This window comes from Marmota flaviventris, chromosome 13 (assembly GCF_047511675.1).
Source record: "Marmota flaviventris isolate mMarFla1 chromosome 13, mMarFla1.hap1, whole genome shotgun sequence".
Classification (NCBI taxonomy): Eukaryota; Metazoa; Chordata; class Mammalia; order Rodentia; family Sciuridae; genus Marmota; species Marmota flaviventris.
The window spans coordinates 42,161,279-42,177,205 of record NC_092510.1 but is presented as its reverse complement, the minus strand read 5'-3'; the positions used below and the strand labels follow the sequence as shown (position 1 = coordinate 42,177,205).

The following is a 15,927-nucleotide window of genomic DNA, read 5'->3' as shown; positions in this document are numbered from 1 at the left end:
TTTTTAGTAAGAATAAAAAAAAAATCGGTGAGGATGAAATTTGTCCTTAGTGCTTAAGACTTCATTCTAGTTCTCATTATCAAATTCAGGGTTTAAAAAAAAAAAGTCTGTTTCAATAAAGACACCTAACAAAAATCTCTGGAAATAATTGATCCTTAAAAACCCTAATATAAGCCAGAAAAATGTAGAAAAGTAAAGCAAAATGAACGTTTTTCTGATCATAAAATATTTATTAAGGTATACTTTAAAGGAATATAGTGAATATAAAATTTAGGATCACAATATGAAGCGATTTCAAACCTCTCAAAAGTTAGCGCAGCCCTCAATACTCTGCAGATGTAAAAACACTGGTGAGACTCACTAAAAGCAGTTTGACTAGTACAGAAGTGGCTTTTTATGAACATTTACAACTAGAACATCAGAATACCTCTTTTAATTGCAAAACCACACCACATTACACTTAATGCAGCAACAATGCATTCATATTGTTCTCATTAGTCATTAGTAGTCAACTTGCATAAAACACCAGGAAAAAAAGCACAATGGAGCTCACAAAATTGGCTAAAAAATGAACTTTCTTTGCAAAACACACACTTGTAATGGAGGAAAAGACATTAAAAAAAAGTAGTATGCATAATACAGAAGCTGCGTTCATTCCAAGAATCTCAAGTGTCATCTCCTTTTCTGTAAAATCAAATTACAATAACCAGGCACAACTAATATTTGGGAGGCAGTGTGTAGCTAAAATCTCATTTAACTAATTATTCAATGATTTTTAAAATCCCCATAAATCTTTTCTGTCCTGAGGTAGTTGCAAAATAAATCAAACTTGGATATCAACTAGAGCTGAAGCTTTGACTTTTTAACTCATTAAACTAGTTGTTACTGACAGGAACTACCTTTTGATATTTAAAAGACAGCTGAGAAATGGGCCTCTTACTACACACAAGGTGATGGCTATGTAGGAAAGAGGAATAGCTGCTTCAGAACGTGAGAGAAATGGTCCACCACTGCTTCCACCCTCCCCAACCAGTTTAGATTCTTTATTGTCCAAGAAGCTACCAGGAATAACACAGAAGTAGGTAGATCATCGTCCTTTGCTGTATCCAGGGAAGAAAAGGTCAAGTAGAGTCTGAAGAATCTCATTGGGAATCATGATGTAATTCTGGCCAAGATCATGCCGACAAGCAGGGCAAGAGAAAACTTGGGCTTTAAAAGAACGCTGTAAGCAATCCTAAAGTAAAAAAAAAAAAAAAAAAAAAGAACCACACACATACACACACAATTCCATCAGAGGGTCAAGTATGAACTCACCATCTTAGGCTTTTAAACAGAAATCTGAAGTTTAATTTTTGTTAACAAGAGAAATATACAAACAGCCATCAAGGCCTGAATCTGCACTATAGTCATGACTTTAGTTCCACCTGACACACATTGTGAGACTTTAAGTAAATGATTTAACTATTCTGTGTTTCAGTTTCTTTATTCAGTAAAATAATGGTGTTAGAGAGTATGTATGGTTCCATTAGTCTAATATTTTATGTTGGATTTTAGTCTTGTTTTTTTCTGAGAGAGCCCTAAAGAAGGAAAAAAAAATTTTGGAATTCTCTTGCTTAAAACTAAATTACATATTTCATCAAGTTGCTTTACATATAAAGGATCTTCCAAAAATATATTTAGCTGTACTAAAAATAGAGAATTAACACAAGGTCAGGTACAATAACATTTGAAGGAGGTTTGTTTCCATTTTACAAAGGAAACTGAAGTTCTGAAATTAGGTCAGGGTACAAAACCATCAATCAGTAAACAAGATTCCAACTTTGGCTTGACTAAAATTCAAATTTTCCTTTTATACCACACTGATAACACAATACTCAATTCATTTGAACATCCTACAGAAACAGGATGCTTTTTAGATTTTAGTATTATGTATATGAAACTATTTAAAATTTTTAAAAATTAAGTGCATGAAATCATTTTAGTTTGCACTATAATATATAAAACATATATAAGCCATTACATAGAAAGGAGCAATGATACTTAGTTTCTTTTCCATTTCAATCCCTCTTCAATAATTCCAAAAATAGTAGAATACCTCAAATAATATATTAGTATTATATTATTAAAATATATTTGTATATTATTATATTAGAATTATTTTATTTCAAATAATATGTTAATATATTAAAATTATTATTACCTTAAAGTACTATAAAGATGTAATTAAATGCTTCTTAACTGGTAATGTTCCTTAACATTCTTAACAGGTAACGTTCCTATTCTCCTTCATGAAAAAATGCTTCTTCATGTGCTAAAGCAGGTATACAGTTTAGTGTTCTTTCAGCCCTATCAAGGTAAAGTGAGAGGGGAATTCTACTTACTTTACAGACATTGTGGAAGCACTCAGTTGTCACAGGCTGGTAAACTAGCTCCTGGCAGCAAACACACATAAAAGACTGTTCCAATTTTTTCAGAAAATTCTACATGGTACCCAAGGGGAAGAAAAAAAGGTTATCAGTTCATAATATACTGAAGGAATTCTAAATTATCAGGAGGAAAAAATGTTTCCACATTTAATATGTTTTCTATTAAGAAAACCAAGTTCTAATTTTTTTCTTTTTGGTACTGTGGATTGAACCCAGGAGTGTTTCACCACTGAGCCACATCCCGAGCCCCTATATTTTATTTAGAGACAAGGTCTCGCTGAGTTGCCTAGGGCCTTGCTAAGTTGCTGAGGCCAGCTTTGAACTCACAATCTTCATGTCTCAGCCTCCAAAGAAGCTGTAATTACGGGCATATGCCACGGTGCCTAGCTCCAAGCAGTAATTTTAATTAAAACAAGCAAACATATGAAAGAAATTGAAGAAACCCCCAAGTCCCACTAAATCTCATATTCCAGGGATAACTATTTTTCACCTAAAAAACAAAAGCAAAAACAAAACAGGAGCTGGGGTTGTAGCTTAGTGGTAGAGCACTTGCCTATCATGCAGAAGGCTCTAGGTTCAATGCTCAGCACTGCAAACAACAACAAAAGAAACAACCAAAAATTTATGGGTAGCTTGTCTCAAAGTTATTACATATTGATCTTTTTATCCATCAGCATTCTAGTATATGAAAGGCATTATCTAGTCAATTTTTTTTGTTGTTATAAAACTTCATTTTTTTGAAGATTAAAAAGAAAACACTAGGTAATAATAATTAGTAGTATCTATGCCACAAAGTGTCAACATGTTCATTTTTCTAAAATTTTCTGTAATATTTTGCCTCAATTCCCAAATCTTATTTTTTTCCTGTTGCTAATGTTTACCTGAAGTGGGATAAGATTATAAAAAATAGAGCCATCTAAAGCAAACACGATCAAATGGATACCCTATATCTTCAGAAGCTATTACTGGTTCCATTTTACCCTGCTTATTTTATTTTTAACTAGGAGAAAAAAAGGCATTTTTTGAATAGTTATAAGGATGATCTTCCAGTCAATTACTTTTGGTAGTAAGGGAGTATTTTTATGTCTTTCTTTTTTATAAATAGAAAAAGTAGAATTTATAAGAATTTTAAAAAGTATCACATTTCAAAAGATGCCTTGATATTGATATGTTAACATGGATTATGAAAGTGAATAATAAATTCACTAAAGGAATATGGCACTTAGGGAGAGGTGTTAAAAATACCCAAACTTGGTTATACCAGGCACCCTCCTCTCTTTGACAAGCTACTTTGTTAGTGACTGATATTTTCCTGGTACCTCTACCTCCATAGTGTCTAAAATATGGGTATATAATATAGATATTTTGAGGTTTCATAACATGCTAGATACTCATCTACATAGTGATAATAAAAAGCTTCTTCTCTAATGGAACTTACATTCCTGTTAAAGAGCAGACAAAAAAAAAGTATCTGTTCTAATGAAACTTACATTCCTATAGAAGAAGAGACAAAAAATAAATTAATTTCAGATAGTGGATACTGAGAAAACAAAGCAAGTTAAAGCAAAAAATTCAAGAGAAGCTGTTTTAGAAAAGGGTAGGTGGAGAAGGCTCCTCCGAGGGTATAACATTTGCATGAAGAAGTATATAAATGAATGAGACACATGAATATAGCAAAGGAGAGACTTCTGGTCAGAGACAGTATGTATGTAAAGTCCTATAGACACAAGTCCAGTATATTTAAGTAGTATAGACAGAACTTCAGTCAGCAGTATATACACAAGAGAGTAGCAAGAGGAAATTACTGAGTAGTTGTAGCTGTCAATCATAGAGGGAATCTGGTCAGAAATGTATACACATATATTTATATAAAAGTCATCATTGGCTTACAACTTGTTTTCCTGGCTTATTAAATATGCTTCTGGTTTATCTGAAGAGAATAGATATGAAACGTGTCCAGGGTAACATTACATAGATGTCCAGAGTAATCACTAGCAGCAAGGTCATATTAATCTGACCTAAGTAGGTCAGATCTTGTCATATGCAGGACAATACCCACAGGGAAGAGAATTTCACATGTCCTCAGGTGACTTTTGCTCCCTCTGTATCTGCTACTTTGTCCCCTACATACATACCCCCATATTGGAGACTCACCTGAATTATCACTAACCAGATGTATCCTCCCCAATAAGAGAATAATTAGACACTGATTAACAACTGATTTCTGTATCCTAAGTGAAAATGCATCTAACAGTTATAGTATGCCTGAGTCTCTGAGCTAGAAAGCAAACTTCTTTTTTACTTCTCAGAGAGTAAAATCACTTTCCTGTGTCTTCCAAACATGACTCATTTTATCAAGGGTAACCCAACATATCACATTTACAAGCAAAGAGAATGATGATTCCAATGTAAATCTAAAGAGTTTTTGATAAGTTTCACTAAACTTCACTTTCTAACAATATAAAAAGATATTAGGAAGATTTTTTCTATATTTTTTAAAATTTTAAAATTTGTTCTAATTAGTTATAAGGAAGATTCTTAATATAATAATGTCAACTATCTCCCTAACAAAATGCAACACAAAAACCCTTATAGTTTCCTTCAACTCTAGACAAAAAGCACAGAGATAACTCCACTTCAGACATGAGAATTTCTAGCTAATGCAATGAGAAAAATAAAGGGGATGCTAGAAGGAAGAAATTACTAAAAGATGATAAGATAAAGTTTTAATTAGAGTTTACCCACAATATCTGCACATCACAATACTTTGAAAAGGGGAAAAAAAACCTAACTGTATTGTAAAAAACAAGAGGTCAATATCTAATAGCTGATCACATTTATAAGCAAAATTAATAACACAATAAAAGCAAATAGGAAAGAACTGATTATTTATATTTGAAGTCTCCAACTTTGGGAATTTTTTTTAAGCTTCATTTGTAGAACACAGCTGAATATGCAATCCAAACATTAACCTTGTAATTCTTTTTATTTTAAAATTTTATGAATACCAAACAGAGGGGAAAAAATTTAAAAACGTAAAATATTTAAATAATTCTGGTTCATTTTATCCCTAAGTTGAACACATGTGTTTTGCAAATTGCTTAAGAGATATGCTACTGGATAACTGAACTGTAACAAAAACTTTCCTGGTGAATTTTAGATTCAGCTGACTGTTTCACAACTGAAAATTATTCCCAGGAATAGTAGTACCTCAACGTACATTATTATTTTCACACATACAGAAATAAAAATCCAAACTGTAAGAGGTTTAAACTTATTGCCTGTGATATTTCTGAAAAGTAGTGACACTGAATGATAAAACTGAATAGAAGTCAATTTTGACTGGCTTGAGAAAATCATACTTCATAAGGAAATTACTTTTCATTAGTTGTTAATAGTAGAACATTCTTGTTTAAAAAAAAACTGTACATACTGGTCCTTCCACAAGAGATGCAAGCACTTCATCCCATAGCTTTTGGTTTTGACAGTCTTCTCTAATTAAGTGCTGCTGTTGAGGGGTGAGTTGAAAAGCCTCGACAGCTTCTGCTGAATCTGATGCTTTGAACACTTTAGAGGCACTTGGACACTCATCTATATTTATTAAAAAAAAAATGTCAGCAGACATTCACAGTTCTGTTTAAAACTATTAAATAGAACCAGTTAACAAAAGAGTTAATGAGTACCAGCAATATTTAGAAGGAAGATACCCACATAAAGCAGCATCTGACTTTTTAGCATTTAGGATACCATAATTGCTTCTGTTATGGCTCTGACACTATTAAAATGTATGAAAAGATCCATCTCCCCCCAAACAACAAAAGCCCTTTTCTTTCAATTTCTTATGATTCTCTCAAGATTTCCAATATTAAAATGTATGTTAATAGGATATATACTCTGCAATCATTACTTACCATCTGAGGCTGGTCTTTTTGTAGCTTTGTTGGCCTGCTTCCTTGACTGCCCTTTAGTCTTCTTCCCTTCTTTATCTGAAGGGTAACCTGCTGGATACTGATGGTGGTGGAGGGTGAAAAGGACAACAAAGACTTAAGCCTCACAGAGAAGGGAGACTCTAGATCCCAGTGAGAAATTTTAAGGGAGGTGGTCTATACTTCCACAAATTTTAAGAATTCACACAAAGGAGATACACAATTAAAAAAGAAAATTTCAAAGGATAGAAGAGTAGTAAAATCCCCAATCCAGTATAAAACTATGTAGCTTTTACTGCTAAAACATTCCATTTTATAATATAATGATCTTACTTTCAGATCTAAGAAACAAAAAATCTTAAGTTATGTCTATGTAGTTTGAGAAGTTTAAGAAAAGAAGAATCTAGATAAGGTAAAGTGAAGAGCAACCATAGAACACAACAGACAGTAATCAGATAGATGTATTATAGCAAACTGTGGAGTCAATCTAAAATAGAAAATTAAGGGACAAATTTCTCATCTTCCAAAATTAGGTACGGAGATAGAGAAAGCTTTTATAAAATGTAAATTATTCAATTTTCTACCACATAACAGACTTTAAAAAAAATGCTTTTATTAGTACATTATAGTTACACATAATAGTTAGGTTCATTTTGACATAATCATACATGCATGTAATTTAATTTACTCCATTTCAGTCCCTGGTGGGCCATTTCACTTTCCCTTCCCCTATTCTCCTTTCTCTACTCTACTGGTCTTCCTTTCACTAATTCTTAATTTTATTTTTAAAAATATTTTTAAATTGTATATGGGCATAATATCTTCATTTATTTATTTTTATGTGGTGCTGAGGATCCAACCCAGTGCCTCACACATGCTAGGCAAGCACTCTGCCACTGAGCCGCAACCCCAGCCCTGGTTTTTTATTTTTAATTGGTGCTTTATACATAAAGCCACCTAAGAGAGTTTAAGGGATAAATTCTATCTATTACCCTTATGGGTTTTTTTGCAGATATTAGCTACCATTTAGTGAGCAGTTATTATCTGCCTCACCTTGTTCTAAGTACCCTTATGTTTTATTGATGACCTTTTTCATGGGTTAGAGGTGGGGCAGGTGGAACAGACTTTTATGAGAATGCTCTTGTTTAAAGATCCATGCATTTATGTCCTAATCAATGATGTTACTCATTCACTATAGTAAATGGGCTTACATGCTTCTGCTCACAGTTTCAAATTGAACCTATCTAGAACAATGCTCTGAACACTGGGATCTAAAAAAATCTTTTTTTTTTTTTTTTTTTGTACCAGGGATTGAACCTAGGGGCACTCATCCACTAAGCCACATCCCCAGCCCTTTTTTATTTAGAGACAAGGTTTCACTAAGTTGCTGAGGCTGGCTTTTGAGCTTGCAATTCTCCTGCCTCAGCCTCTTACGCTGAGGGGATTATAGGCATGGGCACCACATTCTGGCTTGAAAAAATCTTTTGAAAATGGATTTGTATATTTAGTTATAAAAATAATTATTTTGGTGATTAGTTAAGCAGCTGGTGGATCTCATTTAAATAATCCTATGTATTTAAAAAGAACAAAAACAGAAACAGACTTGCACTAGAAGACACACACTCACCTGCATGGGTGGTCAGACACTTGCCCATAGTTCAGCCCCTACACATGCAGTGTGGGCAGAGCCAGGGGAAATGACAAAGCTGGCAGTCTCTACAGGAAGCACGACAATGGGGAATGATGGGGATAAACTCAAACCATGCTCTGACATCAGTGTTAGGGACAAAGTCTAGGGTATACAGGCAGTGAAAGGGGAATGCATTCATACCATCCAGTATGCACACAAAACCAACAAAGTCTTTTATGGGTTAGCAGCTGAACATGGGCAAAGGGGAAAAAAAGGCAAAGCACTAAAAATGATGGCAGGGCAGGGAAGCAGCTTTGCAGGGGAAGAGAGAAAAGGGGTGAGGAAAAGTGAGAAGGGTAAAAAGCAGAACACTCTTAAAAGCCACCTCCCCACCCTTCCCCTGCCAGAGATATACCCCCTATGCCCTCTAGAATAAATATCTGGACTCAAGACTTCCTAAACCAAAATTTCATGAATCTCTTTTTTTTATACTTCAAATTGTCTCCAAATCCAATTGGAAATATTTCATTTTGCATTGACAAGATCAGTTTTTCCCAAGCACAACCCTTGGTCCTAGGGTAGTTTGACAATTAGGATGATACCTTCTTACTCCTTTTGCATCTGTATAATTGCATGATCTTATTCCTCACCCCTTATATTCCACTGATCAATTGCTATATGAGTTATATCCACTGTTAGGCAGATAGATAGTATAGAGGTATACATTTTTATGAACAAAAGTATCCTAGTCAAATGTAATCTAACCTGTAAACGCAGACACAATCTCCTTGATCGTTCTATTCCTTCAGAGGTCCAAGGAGCAGGTTCAACATCATCTCTTCTTAAAAGATAACGCCAAACCAAGAATCCATGGCTGGATGAAATCTCTGGCCAGTATTTCACCACCTACATCATAATATTTCAGTACAAGATTGAGATTAAGTTTAGGCTTATTTATAATTATATCAGTGGTTTAAGTAAACTTTCCAGAATTAAGTGCAACTTCATAAGATACTTGCTTTGCTGTAAGAATAGTAAATAATCAAGAATATTCACTAAAATATTGTTTTGACCTTGTCTTCTATTAAGATAGTTCTAATGTTTGAAAACATTGCTATAAATTTAATATATTAACAAAATTATGCTCATTCAGTGAATTTTGCATATTAAGTAGATAATAATGGTGGCAATTGATGCCTCTAATTTTAAACAAAGAATACAATTCTATTTTAATATTATAATGTGTTCTGCTTTGAAAATCTATTAATCATTACAATTAAAAGCATTCTGAAAAGATATGAGAATCAAGATTTATAATGGCCAAATTATTTAAAAGTTTATCATAGAAAATACATACTTATTTAAAAGATCTTAACCCAAAATAACTGCACTTAGAAACTTCAAATAACTTTTTAAATTTTTTTTAAAGTATTAGAGTTAAGAGTTCACTTTGTGCATCTGTTAAATTTCCAGAAAAAGTAGAAATACCAACACTATTCCCACTTTTTCCCTTAGCCCATCCATTTTAATTCCCTGTGGCAACCCTGTCTTGAAAGCCCAGGAAGAATGACTAATAAGATGTCATGCCAGATAGAGCACCTTATAAATGCCATCATATCTGTTGCCTTCTTCAGGAGCATATTTGCTGATCTTCCTCCCTTTAAAACTGCGTATCACTCTGACTGGCTTACCAGCTCTCCAATTCCGAGACTCTGCTCCAATTTTATCATCCAATGGAGCATCACAGTTTAGGGCCAATGCCCTAAAAAATAAAACAAAGTCTTTATACCAAGTAATCTTTCTTCATGTATATAATTGAGTCATTAGCTCCATTAAAAGGTGAATTATGCCTTACCTGATGGTTAAGATTCTATGATTCTTTCCATATTATTCTAGATAATAGGATTTAGCTTTCCCCCACCAGCAGAGAAGACAAATCAGTTTTCTGATGTCACCCCCAAGCCAGGGGATTGGTTCTCATATAGCCTGTAGGGTTCTTCTGAAAGTAACAACATCTGTGCCACGTATAATAGAAAACAACTAAAAATACATGGAATTTTCTTTAAATAACATTTGTTGAAGGAAGGGAGAATGTTGGAAAACTAAAGCAAGTGATTGTTTTAATCTTTTTTTGATAAGGGAGTATAGCAAATTGCTGGAATAATTAGAAAGAAATCCAGGAAAATTAATTTGCCAACAAGGTAAGGTACTTTCCACTTTCCAGACAAGAGAATCCTGAAAGTTTAAGGGATATTAAGAACAAATAAGAGAATATTCTTCAAAGGTCTTCACAGAAAGATAAATTTAAATAAGACTGAAGAATCAAAACACTTGTGCTATATCATGATACTAAGAATTTCTGACTATTTGAGATCACTACCAGTTACTGATGACATATAGACAGGGAGGAACACTGAGCTGGAGTGAGCATCTGACTTAACCAAACTTTTTAGTGTGTGTACTCAGGTAGTAATAAAAAAAAAAAAAAAATCAATGAGGTAATCAGATGTTAGAAGACTTTTCTTGGGAGAACCCAGTCCTACCAAAAATAGCACAATTTGTTTAAAACCAGTATTCTCCTCTGAGATACCTACTTCCTAACTTAAGTGACAAGAAAACACTGAGAACACATAAGGCTTAGGAAAAAAAAAAAGTATTCCCAATCTGATCAAATCGGATATTATACAAAATACTTTTTCAGGGCAAGGTTCTTTTATGTAGTCTCAAAAAAGTAAATGTTAAGACTATGACTAACCTGTTGAAAAGGAACCACTTGATCACAGTTATATATTTAAAGTAAACAAGCTTAAAGTATTTTGTTTTTAAAAACAACTTTTATAGCGGTAGTCAAAATAAAGCTTACCAAATTATCTTTTTTATCAAAAAGGGAGGTAGATACTTTAAAACTTTGGTAGGTAGCCAGGTGTGGTGGCGCACACCTGTAATCCCAGCAGCTTGGGAGGCTGAGACAGGAGGATCACGAGTTCAAAGCCAGCCTCAGCAAAAAGCAAGGTGCTAAGCAACTCAGTGAGATGCTGTCTCTAAATAAAATAAAAAACAACTTTGGGAGGTAGAAGAAAATATAGCCATTAACTCTAGGGCTAGTATTTATATCTTACTTATGAAATACCTATCAAGATATACATACTTTGGCTGGGTGCAGTGGCCCATGCCTGTAATCCCAGCAGCTTGGGAGACTGAGGCAGGAGGATTGCAAGTTCAAAGCCAGATTCAGCAATTTAGTAAGGCCCTAAGCAACTTAGTGAGACTCTGTTTCAAAATAATGAAAATAGTGGGGGATGTGGCTCAGCGGATGAGTGCCCTTAGGTTCAATGACTGATTGAAAAAAAAATTAAAAAGTATATTTCATTTTCTTAAAGGGGGAGGGTAATTACCACCTCATTTCAATGAGAGACATACTTTAAAGCTCAAGGAGTCTTCACTCATAATTACTGCCACCATTGACTGGAACTGTGGACTCAGTTCTGGCTTCAGGTAAGCGCAAAAGTCATTCAATAATGTAAGAAGTGTCTAAAGGATGAAACTAGGCAAAACAACAACAAAGCTCTTCCATTACTCTATCTGTAGCTCCCCCAATCATTTGCTTCTAAATTCCCTGATAAAGGATGGCCAGGTTGCCTTGCTACCTTCTTTAGTTCCTTAAAGTGAAAGAGTTGGGAAGAACTAGGGGTAAACTTTTCAGTAGCAAAAAAATGTTAAATTTTCTCTCAGCAGAGAAGCAAAAGGTAAAGGAATTGTACCATATACTATTTGGGAAAGAGCAACCTATGGGTCAAACTTAAAGGCCTCTCATCCCAGTTTTCGTGTTCCTAAGACATAGGTCTCTTTGCCCTAAAGGTCTTTTTAGTCAGATGGTGTAAAGTTTAATGTTTAAAGTAGCCAAGTGGATGTTAAAGTCTATGTGGCAAGTCAACCCTAAATTTTCTTCAGTTAATATTTCATTTTCATAACTTCCCTTTTAATAGCAAACATTTTAATGGGTCAATTATTTTCTAAAGAGATTTTCACAGTGTTTAGATTTGTATGTATAAACACTTGAAAGGGATCTACATTACAAGTGTGGGTACTGATGAAAGAAGTTTCATACAAGTAAAATAGTCTCATTATTAACGGGACAATATAATTTTCAGATCTGACAACTTTAAAAAGACGTTTTGAACATCCAAGATATATTTTCATTGACAAAAATAGGTCAAAGTACTTTTAACTTTTTTAAAGATCATTCCTCCTGAAGAACTGTCTTCTTGGTGGAAAAGGTATATAGCTAGGGTTTGGACTCCTGCCTCAGGAATGCTTTTTTTTTTTTTCACCAGCAAATCTGACCCGTCTTCTCTGCTGGTTCAGTAAAATAATCCTACTGTCAGAAATAATATACAGGACACAAAAACAGAGATTCTGTGTAACTCAGTATGCAGTAAAGTCTTGAAATCATACTGGTATATTCTCTACTTCACATGGTAATTAGAAATTAAGGGGATGCTTTTAAAACCAAGAGATTTAGATTCAGTGAAAATACTCTTACTAGATAATACACAAAATTTTAACTATATAAAACGATCACAAATACTTACAGTGACATGTTATACTGTGATCTTTGTTATCTGTTGGTTTGGGTTACTTATCTGTTCTTAACATTGATATTAGCATGCATTTACAAAAAAAATTGTGAAATTAAGTTTTATGTTCCCGTGGGAGCCAGAATGTCATTAATATTTCTACAGAATAAAGGTAAGCACAAGGTGGCTCTTTTGTAATGCCTGAAGGAGATTTATTTTGAAAAGATCATTGGTAACCAAACAAAGATTCTCTTTTATAACACTCAAAAGGCAACTTATTAACATAAAAGCTTGAGTGCAGATCTGATTTATCTTATATTTCATTTATGTACATGTGGCTCCTAATCACAACACTATTTCACATTAGTGAGTCTCCTCTAAAAGGAAGTTTGTCAATTTAAAAGAAATCTATGTTGAAGAGAACATCACTTTATTTATTATTATTATTACTATTATTAATATTATTATTTTGTGGTGTTGAGGATTGAACCCAGGGCTTTGTGCATGCAAGGCAAGCAGTCTACCAACTGAGTTATTTCCCCAGCCCACATCACTTTGTTTTTAACTTATGGCACAGTAAACAAGCTGCCTCATTTTTACTTTTACTTAAATTATATATCTTCCTTTTCTTTAAAGATAGACTTTTTTTAAAAAAAAAGTATAACACATGTATTAAGCAAGACTGGGAATTATGCCTTTTGAAAATTAACAGTATTAAAAAAATAAATTAGAAAAAAAATTAGGATGCTTATAAGTATATAATCAGGTGATGGAATTTTAATTTCAATTCTTTAATTCCTAATTTACGATTCTGCCTTGCAGCATAAGTTACAAGTTACGATCCTACAATCAAATTTTCATACAACATCCAAATTCTAAGCATCTTTACAACAGTACCTGTTCATGTTTGTTAATGTTTGATCAGCTGATGGTGCACCAATTCTTTTATTACCAGCAAGATTTTTACCACCACTTCCAGTATATGTGAATTCATCACCTCGGTCCTATAGGAGAAGATTTTTACATTAAGATATTAAATGCAAGTATAATTTCACAAATTCTTATTTTAGAGTCAGAACATTTAATTAGAATATTGTGAACGGACATGTTTACAATATTGAACTCATGGTCTATCAAAATAATGCAAAATTCAGATCAAGTGATATACCTTCAAGATATATCACTTGATCTAAATTAGTTTCACTTTCTAGTTCTAGCTTCCAACATCTCCAAACATGGCTATTCTCAAGCTATATATATGTAGCCAAATAATCCTCAGAATGTTACAAGACAGGGTCTTATGAGTTAGAAATATTAGATTTAATTTAATTCAGTGTTAATAAACATATCAATACTAGTTTATATGCCCACACTCAATACAGGGTATTGAATTCAGGGCCTCACACATGCTAGACAAATGCTCTTCCGCTGAGCTAGACTCCCAGCCCTTTTTATTTTATCTTGAGACAGGGTCTTGCTAAATTGCCCCGGCTGGCCTCAAATTTACAATCCTCCTGTCTCCGTTTTCTGAGTAGCTGGGATTAGAGGTATGTGCCATCATATCTGGCTTTTATTTTTGTGGTGCTGGGGATTGAACACAAGGCCTTGCCCATGCTAGACAAATGCTCTATCACTGAGCTACATCCTCAGTCCTTATATTCTTCATAGGACAGTACCACTTTCACAAACAGTCCATAACTGAATTCATAGCTGTCATCTACACCATACCTAAATTTGGTGACAAATATTCAAATCCTAATGTTGACATTAAAAAATTTTTATGAGGCAAGTTTATCTTAAAATTTCATATTAGAATTCTAATAGCATAATTCATTCTCTACATTTCATACTCTTGAGTTCATCTATATATTTAGGTAAAATACTCATTCTACTATTAAAAAATTTGGAAAATAATTTGAAAATTAAAGCAGTATTTAATATCTACTAAATGTAAAAGAAAAATGCTAAAAGAAAATGTTATATCAACAAACTACACAATTATTTCTGTAATGCTAAAAATTTAGATCAGTATTACTAAGTCTTTAGGTGATTTGGTAACTCAAAATAAGTTGAGAAAAAATAACCATCAGTAGTTGAGAAAAGTAACTGAAGTAACCATCAATACACAACTTCTTTTTTTGGGGGGGGGGGTTGCTAGGGATTGAACCCAGGGTTATTCTACCACTGGGCTACATCCCAGCCCCCCGACCCTGCCCCGTTTTTGAAACAGGATCTTGCTAAATTGCCAATGCTGGTCTCAAACTCATGATCCTCCTGCCTCTGCCTCCCAAGGCACTGTCACTGGGATTACAGGCATACTCCACCACACCCAGCAGCATATAACTAATTCTACCAACATTAGCTAAACATCACTTTAATTGTTTTTTTTTTCTGATGTTTTTCTCATTTTCTCTACTAAATTTTTACTTGCTGAGGTCAATTATACCCCTCTTTTCATTTGTTTCCCTTTGGATTAAAAGCCTAACTAAAATCCTGTCCTTTAAAAGTGTTTTTACTGGCCCCCAAACCTTGAATTCACTTTTTGTTGGTCTAATATTGAGGTCTCTATTTAAAGAAAATAAGACATTGAGGAATTTCATCTTTAATGTATGTTACAATTAAAGGAATTCTAGTAAATATATCTAGAACATTTCTTTTTTTCAATTGCCTCAATTTTTAAAAAAATTTAATTTTATTTATATTTTCAGTACTGGGGATTTAATTCAGGGGTGCTCTACCAACAAGATGTACCCCTAGTCCTTTCATTTTTAGAGACAATTTTGGCTGCTGAATCTGGTCTCGAAGTTGCAATCCTCCTGCTTCAGCCTTCCAAATAGTGGGATTACAAAAACATTTCTGATTGTTCCTCAGGTAACAAATAACAAAATAATCAAGGATCAAAAATAATAGTTAAAATTCTACAATATTAACTCATCTGTAATTCAATGATTATAACAACAAAAACTTCTATATTATCAGAGGAAGGAGAAGACTTGCCAGAGTTCAGTCAACATTATTTCAGATTATTTTTCCTAAGGAAAAATTATCAGCCTAAATTTGTTGCATCTCCAAGTCCATCATCCTCTAACTTGTGCCCCTAGTAGGAGCCTAAATGAGGATACTGCCTAGGAAGAGCTTTTATTTATAAATAAATAAAATACCTGTCTCTTGAAAAGGGTCACGATGCTGCCCCCAGAGAAATGCAATTTCCCAGTCTCTATTCTTATAAGTTTTTGAAGTTGCTGCCCAAGACCAGCTGCATGTTCCCATTCCTATCATCAATCTTATCACATGGAAGACCTTTATCTTAATCTTCTCAACATCCCCCATAAATATTATCAGATAAACTATCCTAAAGCACAATTAAG

The 15,927-nt window shown here is 33.7% G+C and overlaps 1 protein-coding gene across 2 annotated transcripts in view; it reads right to left on the bottom strand.

Moving 5' to 3' along the window:
• Nucleotides 1-209: 209 nt before the first annotated feature.
• Nucleotides 210-15,927, bottom strand: part of Uhrf2 (ubiquitin like with PHD and ring finger domains 2) — a 78,541-nt gene continuing 62,823 nt past the window's right edge. For both annotated transcript variants that reach the window (XM_027943063.2, XM_071600631.1), the window contains 7 exons: nucleotides 13,457-13,563; nucleotides 9,582-9,744; nucleotides 8,748-8,888; nucleotides 6,338-6,434; nucleotides 5,860-6,017; nucleotides 2,382-2,480; nucleotides 210-1,234 (listed from right to left, as the gene is read on the bottom strand). In XM_027943063.2, the coding sequence (XP_027798864.2) occupies nucleotides 1,088-1,234; nucleotides 2,382-2,480; nucleotides 5,860-6,017; nucleotides 6,338-6,434; nucleotides 8,748-8,888; nucleotides 9,582-9,744; nucleotides 13,457-13,563 (912 nt within the window). In that variant the 3' untranslated portion in view covers nucleotides 210-1,087. The remainder of the gene's footprint in view (nucleotides 1,235-2,381; nucleotides 2,481-5,859; nucleotides 6,018-6,337; nucleotides 6,435-8,747; nucleotides 8,889-9,581; nucleotides 9,745-13,456; nucleotides 13,564-15,927) is intronic.